Source organism: Vanessa tameamea, chromosome Z, assembly GCF_037043105.1.
Source record: "Vanessa tameamea isolate UH-Manoa-2023 chromosome Z, ilVanTame1 primary haplotype, whole genome shotgun sequence".
NCBI classification, from domain to species: domain Eukaryota; kingdom Metazoa; phylum Arthropoda; class Insecta; order Lepidoptera; family Nymphalidae; genus Vanessa; species Vanessa tameamea.
Window position 1 is genome coordinate 9,277,471 of NC_087341.1, and position 15,614 is coordinate 9,293,084.

The window sequence follows — 15,614 nt, forward strand, 5'->3', positions numbered from 1 at the left end:
GATGTTATTTGACTAAACAATTTAACCAAACATGTATAAGGTTTATTTAAAATTTCCTCTAATTACTTATTATAATTCTAGTTTATCCCAACAATTTTTAAAGAAGGCCTTACTAGGTTCGTATTCACTTTCAAATTCAATGCTTGGAGTTTGTATGTTACTGACATATGAAATTAGCGCGTGAATAAAAATTCACTATTGGTTAGGAAAGATTGTTTGAAAAAATCCTAATCATTTTGCCTATTGGAGTTGAGTTTTCGTGAATATAAGCAATCTATTTGGTTACCTTTCAAGTAATTATATTAGGACTTCATTTAAACGAAAATGCACTGTATGTACTGAAACCGAATTTCCGCATAATATGTTCTCCGTAGAAAACGTTCGTAGTTGTACTAATACAGCGTAGATAGAATAAGCTGAATTGAAAAAATCACTCAAGTATAAATTCACATGATAAAGCTCGATTGAATATTGAACCATATTATTCATGAACCAAAGACTACTATGAGATATTTCGAAAGAGACGGAGAGATAAACATGACTCTTTTTTTTTGTTTAAGAACACTTGACAAATTATTTTGTCAACCATACACTGATATTTTCAATTGTCAACTTCCAGAATTAAAGACGGAAATTTATTTGTCAAAACGATAACTCGTTTTAAATGATTCATGGCTCGTATTGGTCGTAAAGAACGAACATTGATCGGTGACCGTAGGTAAGCGTAAACCAAAAACCGATAACTCGATGATGGAGTTTGACACTTCCGGCAGAAATGAACCAGCCAGATCAATGCTCTACAGTAAACACGCATAGTTAGATTGGCGGAATGTATGCTAGGCATTGCAATACTTTCGTGAACAATCAAAAATGTTCGTCCTTTTTACGTCAGTTAAAGTTAATGATTAATAATTTATATTATAGGTAAGTGAATTTTAAAAATTCAGATTACATTATGAAATTTATAAAATAGCATAATGTAATCTGATCTCAACCTTAAAGCCTATTCTAACTTAACATCGAATCAAGAATTAGCTATAATTATATTTTTGTAATGGAAATCAACAAAGAAATATTTAGAAATTGTAACGTTAATTATGATTTCATAAACTGACGTTTATTAATTTATATATTATTTATTGCACTCTTATATTATTATATACTTAACAGCATTACATATAATAAATTATTGAAATGTACAATTTGCAAAAGGTTCAGTTTGATCGCTAAAGTAAGATCGCTCTGCTCAAGGCAACCTGCCTTGGGGAGATTTTCTGGCACGGCACTTTTGGGCAGGGGACCAATTTCTAGACTAGTGGGAAATAAATAAGTGCGAAATCTATGACCACAATGTATAAAGTATGTGTTATATTTAAATGTATACGGCATTTAAATATTAACATAAATATGCGTATTTTATAATAATATATTAGTATTCTATTAACTAGTCCCAGCTTAACTTTAGCTTATTTTTTTTAAAGAGCTTAAATAAAATGATTGATTTTATTTTTAAAATAGTAGTGAACTCTTAAGAGGTGAAGCTTCAACGGTAAAGGACTTTGTGTAGAAGTATGACGAGTGGAAAGGAATTATAGTAGGAATTATACTATCGTTCGGTCGGAGAGGCCGCTTGTGAGTCTCACTGAGGAACTCGAGCCTTAATGTTTGTATATTTAGAAATCACTACAATAAACTGAAGGATTAAAACAAACCGGTTGTGTACAAATAGATTTCAATGTTTTGTTTGAAATTCGCCTCGCATATTTTAAAGACAAATGAATATTTATTGAATCGAAAACATTCCAAGCAAGCATTTTCATTCGATGCTTAATGAACACATGATTGAGTTTCCAATTAAATTCGAGTCGTTGCGGATAGTTTTTTCGTATAATAAAGACCTTCTTTACCTCTTCTCTTATCTCTTACCTCTATAGATATTCAATGGGGAAGTTGATAGAAAATCACAATAATAAAACGATAATGAATATAACGTGAAATTGAACATTAAAAATTAAAATTTTATCTTCATTCAGTTATTAAGAGTTACGACAGACAGTTATGTCGTAATGCAACGTAAGCAGCGTTATTTTTTGTAATATAAGTAAAACGTCTTAAGTACACTTTAAACTAACACTATTCACGAGACGAGTATGAATTTTATGTTCTGGCAATGTACGCCGTAATATCATGATGCGTAAAACATAAAAAAGAGTATTTAAAAATATATATATATGACGTTACTCATAAAAAAAAATGTTTTTTTTTTCATTTGCATTAATTAATTTTATTTTAAATTTTCAGTAAAATTGAATCGACTCGGGCATCAAAACTGGAAATTTAAACCAAAAGTTTGTCATTTGACGTGTAATTAAGAACCTCAAAGAACCACTGCGTATAAATACAGCGCTCATAAAAGATGCACTTAATATTAAAACGTGCATAGCTCTGTAAAATGAAATATGACATAGCCGCAGCAGCGCTTACAATCAGTAATTTGTTTAAAGACTAAGTTGATAATAACGTGCGCATGTCTTTTAATGCAGTTCGACAAATCTGATTTTCTGTAAGGCTGAAAGTGGCCGCATTGCGTCTGGTATCGATTTAACTTTGTTGCCAGAAACCATCGTGCCAAGGGCGATATTTCGTTTTCGTTCACGACCTACCTTATATCTAAACATTGCATGCGTTAATTAAATATTCACAAAACATTGTTTAAGAAGATGTTTTGGCGTATGTTGTTGTATTTAAGCTAATAGTTTTGTTGTAGAGTATAAAATGCTAATTGCTCAAAAGCGGTCTATCGCTTTATCAATATAAACTATAAACAAAGCACCATTAAAGGATAAGTTAAGAAAACGACGTCTCATAAATTGCTTACTTGAAGCGGTTAACTTCTTCACTAACTGTAGCTTTCAACTTACTTATTTTCAGTTTATAACTTGCCAACAAACAGTTTAAACTGCAAAGACTAAAGATTGTTGTAAATGCAATGAAAAAAATGATAATAATTTTTGCTATACTATATACTTGAGAAATAAATAAAATTATTACAATAATAATTATTAATCATGATTCCGATTATATAGTCCACACTGTAATAAACTGGAATTATTAAAAAAATATATATAATTCTCTTATTCATGTACCTAAAACGATCAATCTAGTATTTTATTGTATTGTAAAGTTTGTGCAAAATTTCAGTTCAATGAGTTGAGGGTGAACTGAACGTAAACGTAAAAAGGGTGCAAGATATGATCCATAAATATAGTGAGAATTGAAGTTGGATAAAAGTTTGTAAAAATAAACCTTTTTCATAGATGATATGCACGAGAGCTTGTATGTATTGCGGCCGAGTTATGCATATTTCTCTGATTGTGGTATTACTTTACTATTACGTATTACGGAGAGGAAAGGCTTTGCTTTGAGCATGCCATGAGCATACGTCATCATCATATAGATTGCTACTCTTAGCTTATTAGGAGCAAATCTAATTCATACAATAGCAAATTAATATTGCAGTTTCGTTTGCTTATGAAATATAATGTTTAGTTATATATAATACGCGATACACAACAAATGTGAATTTAGTGATTTTCTTAAAATTAGTAGCTTTATTGTTTTAGAAGTATTCGTAAAATTTATTACGGGGTAATGAGTAGGAGTAAAGATAACGCTCAGTTGAATGTGTCAGGTAGCTCAGGGGATTGAAAACTTAGATCTTAACCAAAAATTTTAAGTTGTACAATGTACCATATAGCCCGTATGTATAGTTAATTTAATGGCTGGGTATTTAATTTAGTAAATTATATATTTCCTCATGAGTAATTCTTGATCTCACGTAATTCTGATTTAATCTCTCTTCAAGTGAAGTGGAACATAAGTGAGATATTTACTTACTAGGTATATTTATAATCGCGATATAAGCAAATATAATCGTACAGTGTTCGATAATAATAATTAAAAAAATAAACTAAAAGTGATATTTTAAATCAATAATTTTCTTAAAAAAAAAATCATGTCATTTTTATTCATATTTTTTATCGTTTTCATGAAACTTTTCCTTTAACATTTTTGTACTTGTATTACACTGTGTATGTATGAGTTATAAGTTATATATCGCAATCCCATTTGTAACATAGTATACCTAGTCTCTTTTAGTAAACCATATTTCCCCAAGGCAAAATCGACAATGTATTATTTGAGTTATTTTGAGTCATGTAAATAGACCTACCTTACCATATTCCTGGGACGAGTTCTGTTAGTAAAATCAGTAGTTGAGTCCCCACGGAACGTACGGGGAAATCTTACTTGACTGAATCCGGATGAAGCAACTTTGAGTTTCATAACATCAAGCAATCCTTGTTTGTTTATTCGTATGAATAAAAAATACTTTAATTTATTTTTGTAAATCACTTGTTTTTAAGTCTTAAATATGATAAAGCGCAAAAAAAACCACACTTTACTTAAAAATATTAATGACAATTTTGGTTTATTTATTACATATCGAGATTTTTCCGAAAATCAAATAAAGATATTTGATTTAAATTTACAATTATGAATGTCAAATTAACAATAAAATCATTGTTAAATTAATATTATTTTTTTAGTCATCTCTGTATACATACCGTAAAAATGCCTATGACGTCGTTTCTCTATTGAAAACTTGTAACGTTAGCAAATCGATGATACTGATCTGATAGAATCTGATTAAGGATTTATACATATTTATGAGAATATAATCTGGGTCAAGTTCCAAATACAATGCCAATGCAAAGGAAAAAGGGTACGGAACCTTTGTCTAATGTACTTATTTTATGAGCCTCATTCGTTTTGGGATACCTCGCTTATTTAAATGCTTTCATGTATATTTATCGATCATTCGTTCATAATAGTAAATTAATTTAAAACTGTTGAATATTTTCCAATTAAAATTAACCGCAAATTTTAATAATATTACCGAAAACGATTTGTTTGAAATACGAACCTAGTATGACACAGTTTGCACTTAAACATAGAGCTTTAAGACCCTTCGCAAACCTTATTTAACAAGGATGTGTAAAGACGTCCCTAACTAAACAAAATAGTCCCGACTTATCTTCTATCCCGTAATAATAGGAGTAACAATAAGCAAGATTGAAAGACGTTGAATACAACAAATTATATTGTACATTAAGTGCATTTTAACGATACAAATTTATTCGTAACTAACATAAATAAGTATACCCGCTGTTGTAATATAATTAAGAAAATTGTTCAATTGAAAATTCAATGATTTAATTCTACTTCATTAAGTACATCGTACATCAAAGTTGATGTTAATGATGTTAATTTGTATTATTATAGAAGTGATATCACGCTGATACTGTCCTAATAAGCAATGGTCACATATTCTACGTAACATACATAAATGTAAGTAGTTCATTAAAACATGTGACTCGACTGAGGCTTAATATAGATTGAGCAATATACCCAACACAAACCCAACATGCAATTTTTATTCATTCACATTCAGAGATCTATCATAAAATATAATTAGAGTTCACATTAGCTGATATGACATAATGTTTGCAGAAAATGATAAAAATATATCAAGCACAGCGATTAACTGATATATATGCGCATTCTATGTGGATTTATATTGGATCGTTGTATATTTATTTATATATAATATAGTAAATGTTATAATAAATTAACAAGCATTGACGCAAAATTATTAAAGCTAGTACGGAAAGCTTGGCATAATCTGTTATTTAAGATGACGAAGGACGACAGTCAAAGGTCAGGTAAGGTAGATTAGGGCGTACGAGTAAATAATATAAATTATAGAAGCACCCTGTATGAACTGAAACATTGAAAATGAAAGGTCCGTTGAGAGGTTTGTAATTAATTCCATTTGTAAGATAGAAAAAAAACTAAATCTAGTATAATGACTGTCGTAGAGTTTTAATCTATAGTCCGCATTTAAAAAAAAAAAAAATTGTTATATTTAATTTCATACTATATAAACTAAACACAGACATAATTTTTTTTTATCTTACCTTTGGTTCTTTTAGAAATTAAACTTTTTTTTGTGACATTTGTCCTGTTGTCAAAATTTAGTATCGATGACGATTTATATTGCTCTAAGTAGAAATCCCTCAGTGATATGAATTCTCCGTTCATGAGCTGATGTTATGAAGAGGAAATTAAACATAAAGTGCACGCTTTATGTTCAATTTCCTCCTTTCATCAAATTTTATTTATATGTATCATAGAAGCTTTAGGATTGATATGCTTCGCGGATTATATTTCGGCCCTAAGATTAGGAGTAACCTGATTCGCTACCGTATGCAACTTCGAGTGATGCTGGCTTAGATGGATCACGTTGAGGTATGCTCTGACAAACCATGACCAGAACACATTAAAGGGCAGGCAGTGGTAACGAGGAAAATAATCTAGTTCGTGTTCGTGTGATTTCTTATGAGTTTTTCTGATTAAGAATACCATATAATTTTTGGGACTTACCAATTTAGAGGCCGTGTCTTCTGATAGTATTTAATTAGGTTTTTAAATGAAGATAGATGAAGCTTTGAGAGGAAACCCAATGCCAGATATTCTTAATGCAATCTTCTCTTTGATATTATTTTTGGTAAAAATCTTGAAAACATATATTTCTAATAAAATTAAGACTGTTTTGTACTTTAATAGATCTTGAATGAACCCAGCGTTCTTAGCGATTCATATATATTTATATATCGACTGTTGAAACGCTACACGCTACACTGCTACATACACAAGATAATCACCTGACCTTGTTCCTTAATAATTTCTGTTAATTTAAATACACAATATTTTACTTTTTACCGAAAACATATAATTTATCTGATTTTCATTTTCCCCTAATAATTAATCAAAAATAAGCATATTTAATATTAAATTTTTTTATTTATAAAGCTATATTTGCGAACAACTCAATTAACTATTAAAACCTCGTAATGTCGAAAGAACCCACGGGATTATGTTGACCTAAACCAATAACGCGTCGAATACAGTTTCAATTAAAGCAAAAATTTCAATTATAGCGCGCTTTATTTACTCACCCACAATTGCGTTTACTTTGTGTCGTTTAATTCGAAAGATCATTTGTCTGTAACGTGAACGCATTTTATAAACAGGTATCTCAATTTAACCATGTCTACAACGCCTGCAAGCTATTCATTAGGTACACGTGTCGAATTACAAATTAAAGGGATGTTAAACAATTTACTAATAGTGTTGAACAAGAAGTACTTGCTGTGAAATTATTTCCGAGCTCGCACACTCACTTTATGTGTAGGCGAAGTTAATTTAATTTTTCTCGTGTATACCTTTTTTCCCTATTATTCAAAGTACCTAGACGTCCCGTGCTTCGCCAGAGTAAAACAAATTAGCTTCTAACTCACCTAAAAAAAAATTGTTTTAAAAAAGATGAAAGAGGTTCTTTGATGTTTTAATAATATTGTCTTAAGCTTGATGTAACTTTAACTACGTTAAAACAATAATTTAAATATGGAATCTAATGTTGTTTATTCTGTGTTTTTCCTTTTATTATATTCAAGGCGTTTTAAGTAAGTTGTGCTGCTTATTAACAACTTAGAATATTTAAAAACAACGTATGTTTTATCAGTACTAAAATTCAATCATAATTTTATCTCTGTTTGTTTGTATGTGTGTGGGTGTGTTCTAAGATATAGTTTATCATCTTCGTATGAAAAAAAAATAAACGAATTTGATAATTAATGAATTTTTATATGAGTAAAAGTAAGTATCAAAATTGTTCTGTTGTTGTCACGTCTCTTATCTACTTCAGTAATTTACAAGCGAACAAGGTATTCTTGATATTATCAAAAAGATATCGATGAAATTATCACATCGTAAATAGTCGATGCTTATCTATCTTCATGTTATAAAACAACAAAAAACAGATATCGTTATTAAATTGAAATAAGTGTTTTTTTTTCATATTGTTTTTGATTTAAGAATTATTTACTAAATACATTGTTTTAGAATTGATCTGAGGAAAATAGGCATATAGAACCACATTATTGATATGAATGAATTATGTAATCTATAATAATTTTATCGCGCTGTCACGGCTAAAATAAAGCGAATTTGTAACAAACTAACAACAGACGACCAATCCCTATAACGCGTGTGCAGCCGCAGGATACTATTAGTACGTTATAAAAATTAATTATGTTAAATAATTTACATATAAACAAAATACGGTTGGTTGGTTTACGCTTAAATGAATATGTGAAAATACAGAACAGAAGTCTATAATTAAACTCATATGAAAATGACAGTTAATTTATTTTTTATTGCTGTTATCTTGAAATGTCCATTAATTGAGAACATACGTCGTAAATATTAAATATGTCGTTATTCTATCGAATAATCCCGTACAACGTTTAATATTAAGTAGACGCCGCTATAAACCGTAGACAATTTGTTACCAACTTATGACTTGTTTTATAGGCACTTATCTTCCAAATTTTATAAGTGAAATGTAAATAAATATCATAACTGATAGGTTATTATTATATTTTCTTACGTTTTCAGTTTTATCGTTCGAATATTATAAAGGCAAAAGTCACTCGAAAAATTTATGTATAAGAAAAGCGTTACAATCGTGCGAATGTAAATCACCTAATTTCGTATCAATTCGGGATTCAAAAAAACGTGAAATGCTTTTACGGGATTCGGTAGAGATTTTTTTTTTTCATTTGAATTGAAGTCGTTTTGTACGCAATTTTGTCTAAAACGGGAAGACTTTCACTCTGAGAATATCGAATGTTTACACATAGGCGTAAACTTTCTTTGTGCGTCGGCTTTAAATCTAATTTAGTTTCACAGCCTTCGCTTGACTTTAATAACATTTTACTCATAGCCTCTTATGCGATTTAGAATATCTTAAAACATTCCTTTCTTAATATTTTAATTAATTAGTATTGAATTATATAATGCTATCCGGCTTTCAATTTAAAAATATTTCATATTTCTGACTTCATAGAACAGATATTTTCATACAAACCTACCCTTTCCGTGTCCGTCCTTAATTTACAAAAACCTTACCGTAGCGTTTGCTGTCTTTTTAAAATAAACATATGTTCCGAATTTCAGCTTTTTAAATTCAGTATTTTTGCCTGTGCCATGATAGTCAAGAAAATCAGATTTGATTACATAGATTAATTATAAAAATATTTTTTAAATTATGTTGTGATACATTATATTTTTAATAATTTGATTTGACTACATGAATATTGTTTCGAATACTTTAATATTGGTAAAATATAAATAAATGTGATTAGTAATTGTTGATATAAAGCTAGGTCGAAAATCTTTAGACATTTGGAGATCAGCGATTGTTGATAATATGTCCTATGCTAAACACCGAATATAGTCAAGTAGGTAGTGTCTTTTTCATTACTACAGTTTATTTGGTTTTTAACAATTTATGGTTTATACATAATGCTACGTTTGCTAACTGTAGTGACTCACTAATGAGCGTCATTAGCTAGTATAAAGTATAATATTAGTAGCACAGAGCTAGGGAGTTAGTAGTGTGTACTCCCGCGTATCGGAGAGCCGTAGGTCTTGCGCCTGACTTATCTCTCGATCGTGTTGTATCGCTGTCCCAGCGGACAATGAAATTAAGGGAACTGAAAGTGCACCTGCGTTAGCCGATACACTCGTCCAATATATTATATTCTGAGCTAACAGCTTCTGAGATTGGCCGCTAGTCGAAATGGGTGAGAAGGACATGTGTTTACTTTTTATAATTCCCAATAACTAATGATTAATGTAGAAATTAAAAGTAATATTCGTTGAAAAATATCACTTTGATTACTAAAGTAGAGTTAAAAGTCATGTGTGGACTGAGATATGGTTCTTTGTAGAGGTATTTATAAAAAAAGATGCCACCTAAAGTGTCGTCTGAGAGTCTAATAAATAAACATACTAATCTGAGTACGTAAATTATTTACAGGCATTTTGTAAAATATATTTTATACAATATAATTACAAGTTATTTTCATGGCATAGACAGAATTATAAATTTCATGTGCTCACTTATTTCGCCACAAACATGAACGTTCTCAGATCGTTATCGCTGATTTAATACAAACTATTTCTATTTTATATTAAATTAATATTATTAAAATTTCGAATGGAATTTTATGATGACAGTTTAAAGGGTTTTATACAAATAATACTATATGAGATTTTTGTGAAAAGTCTTTGTTATTTAGGTAACAATAGCTTCGTATAAGACGCAATATTTTGTAATTGTAACTAGACGTTCCATGTATAAACGTACCTAATATTATAATACTTACATATATTATTATAATTATATGTGAATATGCAATTTGCGAAGCCTGATTGGCTAATAATAATTGAGATGTCATTATTCTATCAAATCTAAATTGGAAATTATTATCAAAGTATTTATGATTTTGAAAATCTCCAATGTACATTGTTTTTTTTACTCTATATAATTACTAAACATCGGGAATTACAACAATATATTGTGACCGCACTATACACTTAACTCTTTATTAATCAAACTCTTTGATTATTACTTAAGTGCATACATTTTAAGAATTTTATTTCTTCAGATAAACTAAATAACTATGCACTAGACCTTTAAGTACTTATTCTGTTGATATTTTCGTGGAGACAAATATGAACGCTATAACTATTAATCTTCATCGTAACACTCAAATAAGAATTTTTTAACATTAAACAATGGTTGCTGGAAAAGCAATGCTTTTATATTAGCAAAATATTTCATTCAGGAAGGCGGACGATTACTTTAAAAAATTGGTTTTTGTTTGAAACCAAAACTGTCTTACTAGCATTTTTTAAACTGCACACAAACCTCGACTCTATGTCAAAAATATTATGTAATTTATAAAATAATATTAAAAATAATCAAAACGAGACAAAAATCATTCACTATGTGTATGTGTGTGTGTATACATTGAGTAAAATAAAAAATAGCTATGAAACTACTTTACTATACAGATCATTTTTTGTTGTAAGATTTTCTATTACAGTATTACCAGTATTAAAAAAAATACATACTCGATATTATATTATTGTCTTAAAATAATCACGCTTTTATTAAAAACAAACAAAAAACAATATAGTGATCCAAAGATATTACCTATTATTATTTGAAAGTTCCATATTAAAACGATAAGTAGTTGTATGACTAAAATATTTTTATAAGTTATATATTATATAAATTAATGTTTTTTCGTTTTCCCGCATTCATTTCTGTATCATTCATCCGATGGGATAAATTGTGGTTCGTGTTCACGCGAAAGTTTCTGAATACAATCCTTCTACAATATGCGGCTTGTTAGCCGTTTTAATAAATGCAAAACGCACATATTACTTAATTTTATAATAATAAGTTATATTTTATTAGTGTTAATGTTTTACGACTATGTTTTTTACAATCCTAAATATAAGTAGCCTATTCCAAACGAAGTAGGAATAAAAATAAACAAACCTCTGATTTACGTAATTCATGTGATTTGCTAATGACTCGGCTATATTGTGCACTAATAAGTGTTTATGATTAATACATCTTTACTTATAATACAACACTATTACACTTAACTACTTAAATCTACTTTAATTTTACTTCCAAAAAATCCGATAATAGTTTCGTCAACGTTCAAAACTCCATTTTTTTCGCGAATCCATAGTGAATAGTCGTATCGTAGATTAATCAAGCTCTCGCGTCAATTTGCCGTCAAATGTTGTTTATTTTGCTTTTGCACTCTTTTGGTTGGAATAGAGTATATGCTTAGCTGAAAGTGACTGAACGACTGAATCAAAAATTATTGAACAAAAATAGCCTTTCTGTACGATACGATACAACTTAGCTAGATATACTTTTATGATTATTATTGTATTATACTATCCAACGTCGACGTACTATTTGTTTATTTTTTTTTTTTGTTAAAATCTATTTAAAATATTTGGATCGAAAGGATAAATTAATAGGAGGAAGTTGTATTGTTAAAAAAAATAATTTATTTATTTATTTATCAAAATAATATAATATATTTATATAATAGTAATTATCTCGTAATAAACAATGTTCAAGCTATTCTAGTTAGTATTATGTAATTATTTTTTCATCTGTCAATAAAAGTGAATTTCTTTCTTTTTTTCAGATACCCCCAGCTGTTCCTCCATTCACTTGTTTATTTATTGATAAATGTGTTCGTTACTTCTTTTAAATTAAGTTCCAAAATGTGTTCAGTACGTTTCCGTATTTTTTATCTTGTGACTTGAAAATGTGAAGTGTAAAGTTTACTATTTTTATTGTTTCGGAAGTCTAATTCAGTTTTAAGAATATGTGAATATTTATATTAATTAGTTTTGTTTTTGTAATAATAATGTGACGTATAAAATGATGGCCTATAGATTTTGATAATAGTGACGGTTTAAAGTGATTGCACTTTGCGACAGAGACGCATAATGTTTGTAAAAGGCTAGTGTTTTGTGAGTGAGGGAGAAAGATGTCGCTGCCGATGAAGCGTTCGTTCAGCTCGGAGGGGGGCGCCTCCAAGCGTGACTGGAAGTTGAGGCTCAGCCTTCGGAGCCGGAGCGGTCACAGCGTGGTAAGTTTTTTCAGCGTCTATAAATTAACAAAATAAGTATTTACGTTCCCCGAGTTTAAAAAAAGAACAATGTTGTTATTCAAAAAGTGATGGACTGGTTTAAATGGTACTTGGAATTAATACGCGATAGTCGCTATGAGGGAAATAATTTGAAGTAATTTCAAATACAAACATTAATATTTATACTTACAGACATATAATATTTGTCGAATCTTAAAATATCATATCTATACTCATATATTATAATGTATACTAATTTATAGCTATACAGTCAAAAAATGATGCAATGACTACATATATTTCTTCAAATACTTATTTAAAATAAAATAATCTATAAATAGTTATCGATGAAATTAAATATAAAAGTTATGTATAATATTGAAACTCGGTTAAATTAATTAATCTAACCCGATTTAAGATATTTTAATTTATGTATTATGAGATAATATTAGGCAAATTTTAAAGGATAAACATTGGACAAATTATGATCAATGTTTCACATTAAGATTACGATTCAAACCAATTTTGATACATCATTCTCTTCATATATCTCACCTGTCAATAAACAACAATCAATAAATAAAAGTTATAGAATATCAACTTCTTCTTCATTACATACTTGCGTGTACGATCTGGATAATATTAACTACCTTAATTCAAATAAATTAATTATTATACAAGTAATTATCACAAATGTTCTTGATCTAAAATGTTTGTGTTTACTAAGGTAAAAGATCTGTTTAACAATACAAAGATAAATGCGAAAATGTTTTTGATTATCTGTTTATTACCATTTCCCGCCTAAGGAACTCGATCGAATTTTGCATAGATGTTGTTAAGGGTACAGGAAAGTACGAAGTGGACCTAACACCTGTACCCTTTATATTAAGATCATATTCTGCTTGTTGGTCAGTTTTTAATAATAGAAAAAACATGTTATAACTAATCACATTGATTTACTTACTGTTTAGGGTGGATGTTTAACCAACTTGATGTATATTTGTGTACGTTAAATCATTGATCTTGTGGCTTTCGTCACCGTGCCTTGGTTGGTTAGTTTAGGTTTAGTTTAGAGCACGTAAACTTCATTCAATCGTGTTCAAGTGTTCTTTATAAAGAAATTTAAATAATAAAATGCAAATATAAATTACAAGACAGTTATAATAATCTGAGTGATATCGTAAAAAAAATCGAAAAAAAACTCAACTTTCAGTTTTAATTTATTCTATTTATATTAAAACAAAACTATTGCCAAATCCTCCTCCTATTATTTAATAAAATAATAATAATTAGTTAATAACCAAATATTTTTGTGGTTGTCGCATGATTGAGTTTTTAATTTAAATCAATCATATTACGTAGGATTTTTTATATGTATATGTTTATTTCGCCATATAAACATAAATGACATAATCATAACGTAGTTTCTCTATTAGAAACTATTAATTACTGTATAATTTACATGAACGCTTTTAAGTCAATATTGGGATGCCTGGTAAATCGTGTTAGCTAGTAGTGAAGCCAATTTACATGCGTTCACGTTGCTGATTATGAGTAACCAATTAAAATTCAAAGTTGAGTTATAATTAGTTTATATCCAAACACTTTGTATCGTGCCGATGGACCAAGGCCTCTTCTGATAAACTTGAAATCTATAACTATAATTAAACGTTTTCACATATTGCTTTGCAGTCACGTACATTCCTTCCTTAAGGTTCCGTATATTCTTATCATAGTGTACCTTCACTTAGGTAGGCTTCCCAATATCTCGTAATGATACCCTATTTTCCATATTTTCACAATTACAATAAGTTTTAAATTATTAAAAACAGTAATTGTGTCCATAGTTCATCCTATCTCGCACGATACACTTGAATTGGCTTATCAAAATCCGTTCTTAGCGAATGTGAAGGTAAAAGAAACATGCCTGCCATATTAATATTATAGATGTAAAGTTTCACAAATCCAGTGTAAGTAAGTTTAGTTTTTTCATAAAATTTTTCAACTACTACCTGTGAAAATATTACCGGTTGTCATGATATGGGCATGTTCTGCGGAGCAATGAAGACCTTGTTGTGAGGAAGATTTTGAGCATGGATATAGAGTTAGAAACTATGGATGGATTGTGTGAAAGACGATATGGTTAGAAAGAATGTTACTTGTGAGATGACGTCCGACAGAGAAGTATGGAAGACTGATTACGAAGATATGCTGCGCCGACCCCAAGTAAAATTGGGGTAAGGGCAGGAGGATTATGACCTGTGAAAATATAACCCGGTATATCTGCCTTGTGATTTTGCGCTTATAAAACTTTGCCCGGTGAGCCTCTAGGCATGAGCAAACGATTTAAAACCTTTGCTGTTTATTTAAAAAACAGAGGTTAATTACTGAACCCTGAACTGGCTACTACTGAACTACTGAATTTGTATCTGAATTTAATCCTCATCGTTATGAAAAATATGAACAAATTAAACACTGAAATACTCGGTGGGCAAATATTCCATCATTACTTTAAACGTTATGAGTAAAATTTAAATGCTATTGTCAGCTTAAGTAACTGAAAACAATTAAGTAACTACATTATTCTTTGATAAAAGTCTTTCACTCCACCGTGTCTTAGGACGTCCTACACTACGTTTGCCAAGACGCGGTCTCCACTCTAGAACACGTTTTCCCCAACGGTTATCGGTTCTACGACAAATATGGCCGGCCCACTGCCACTTCAGCTTAGTAATCCGGTGGGCTATGTCGATGACTTTGGTTCTCTGACGGATAACGATGACGTAGTGTAGGACGTCCTCAGGCACGGCGGAGTAACGTTTGCGCAAGACGGCTGGCAGGAGTTGGATGCGAATAGTCGAAGATAGATCATAGAGACGTGAAATTGGAGAGGCCTACGTCCAGCAGTGGACAAGTAGGGTCTGCTGATGATGATGAAAAGTCTTTCAATTT

The 15,614-nt window shown here is 29.8% G+C and overlaps 1 protein-coding gene across 2 annotated transcripts in view; it reads left to right on the forward strand.

Annotated features, from left to right (window-relative positions):
* Positions 1–15,614, forward strand: part of LOC113404044 (uncharacterized protein) — a 184,239-nt gene that overhangs the window by 46,866 nt on the left and 121,759 nt on the right. For both annotated transcript variants that reach the window (XM_026644782.2, XM_026644783.2), the window contains exon 2: positions 12,213–12,662. In XM_026644782.2, coding sequence (XP_026500567.2) covers positions 12,561–12,662 — 102 coding nt within the window. In that variant the 5' untranslated portion in view covers positions 12,213–12,560. The remainder of the gene's footprint in view (positions 1–12,212; positions 12,663–15,614) is intronic.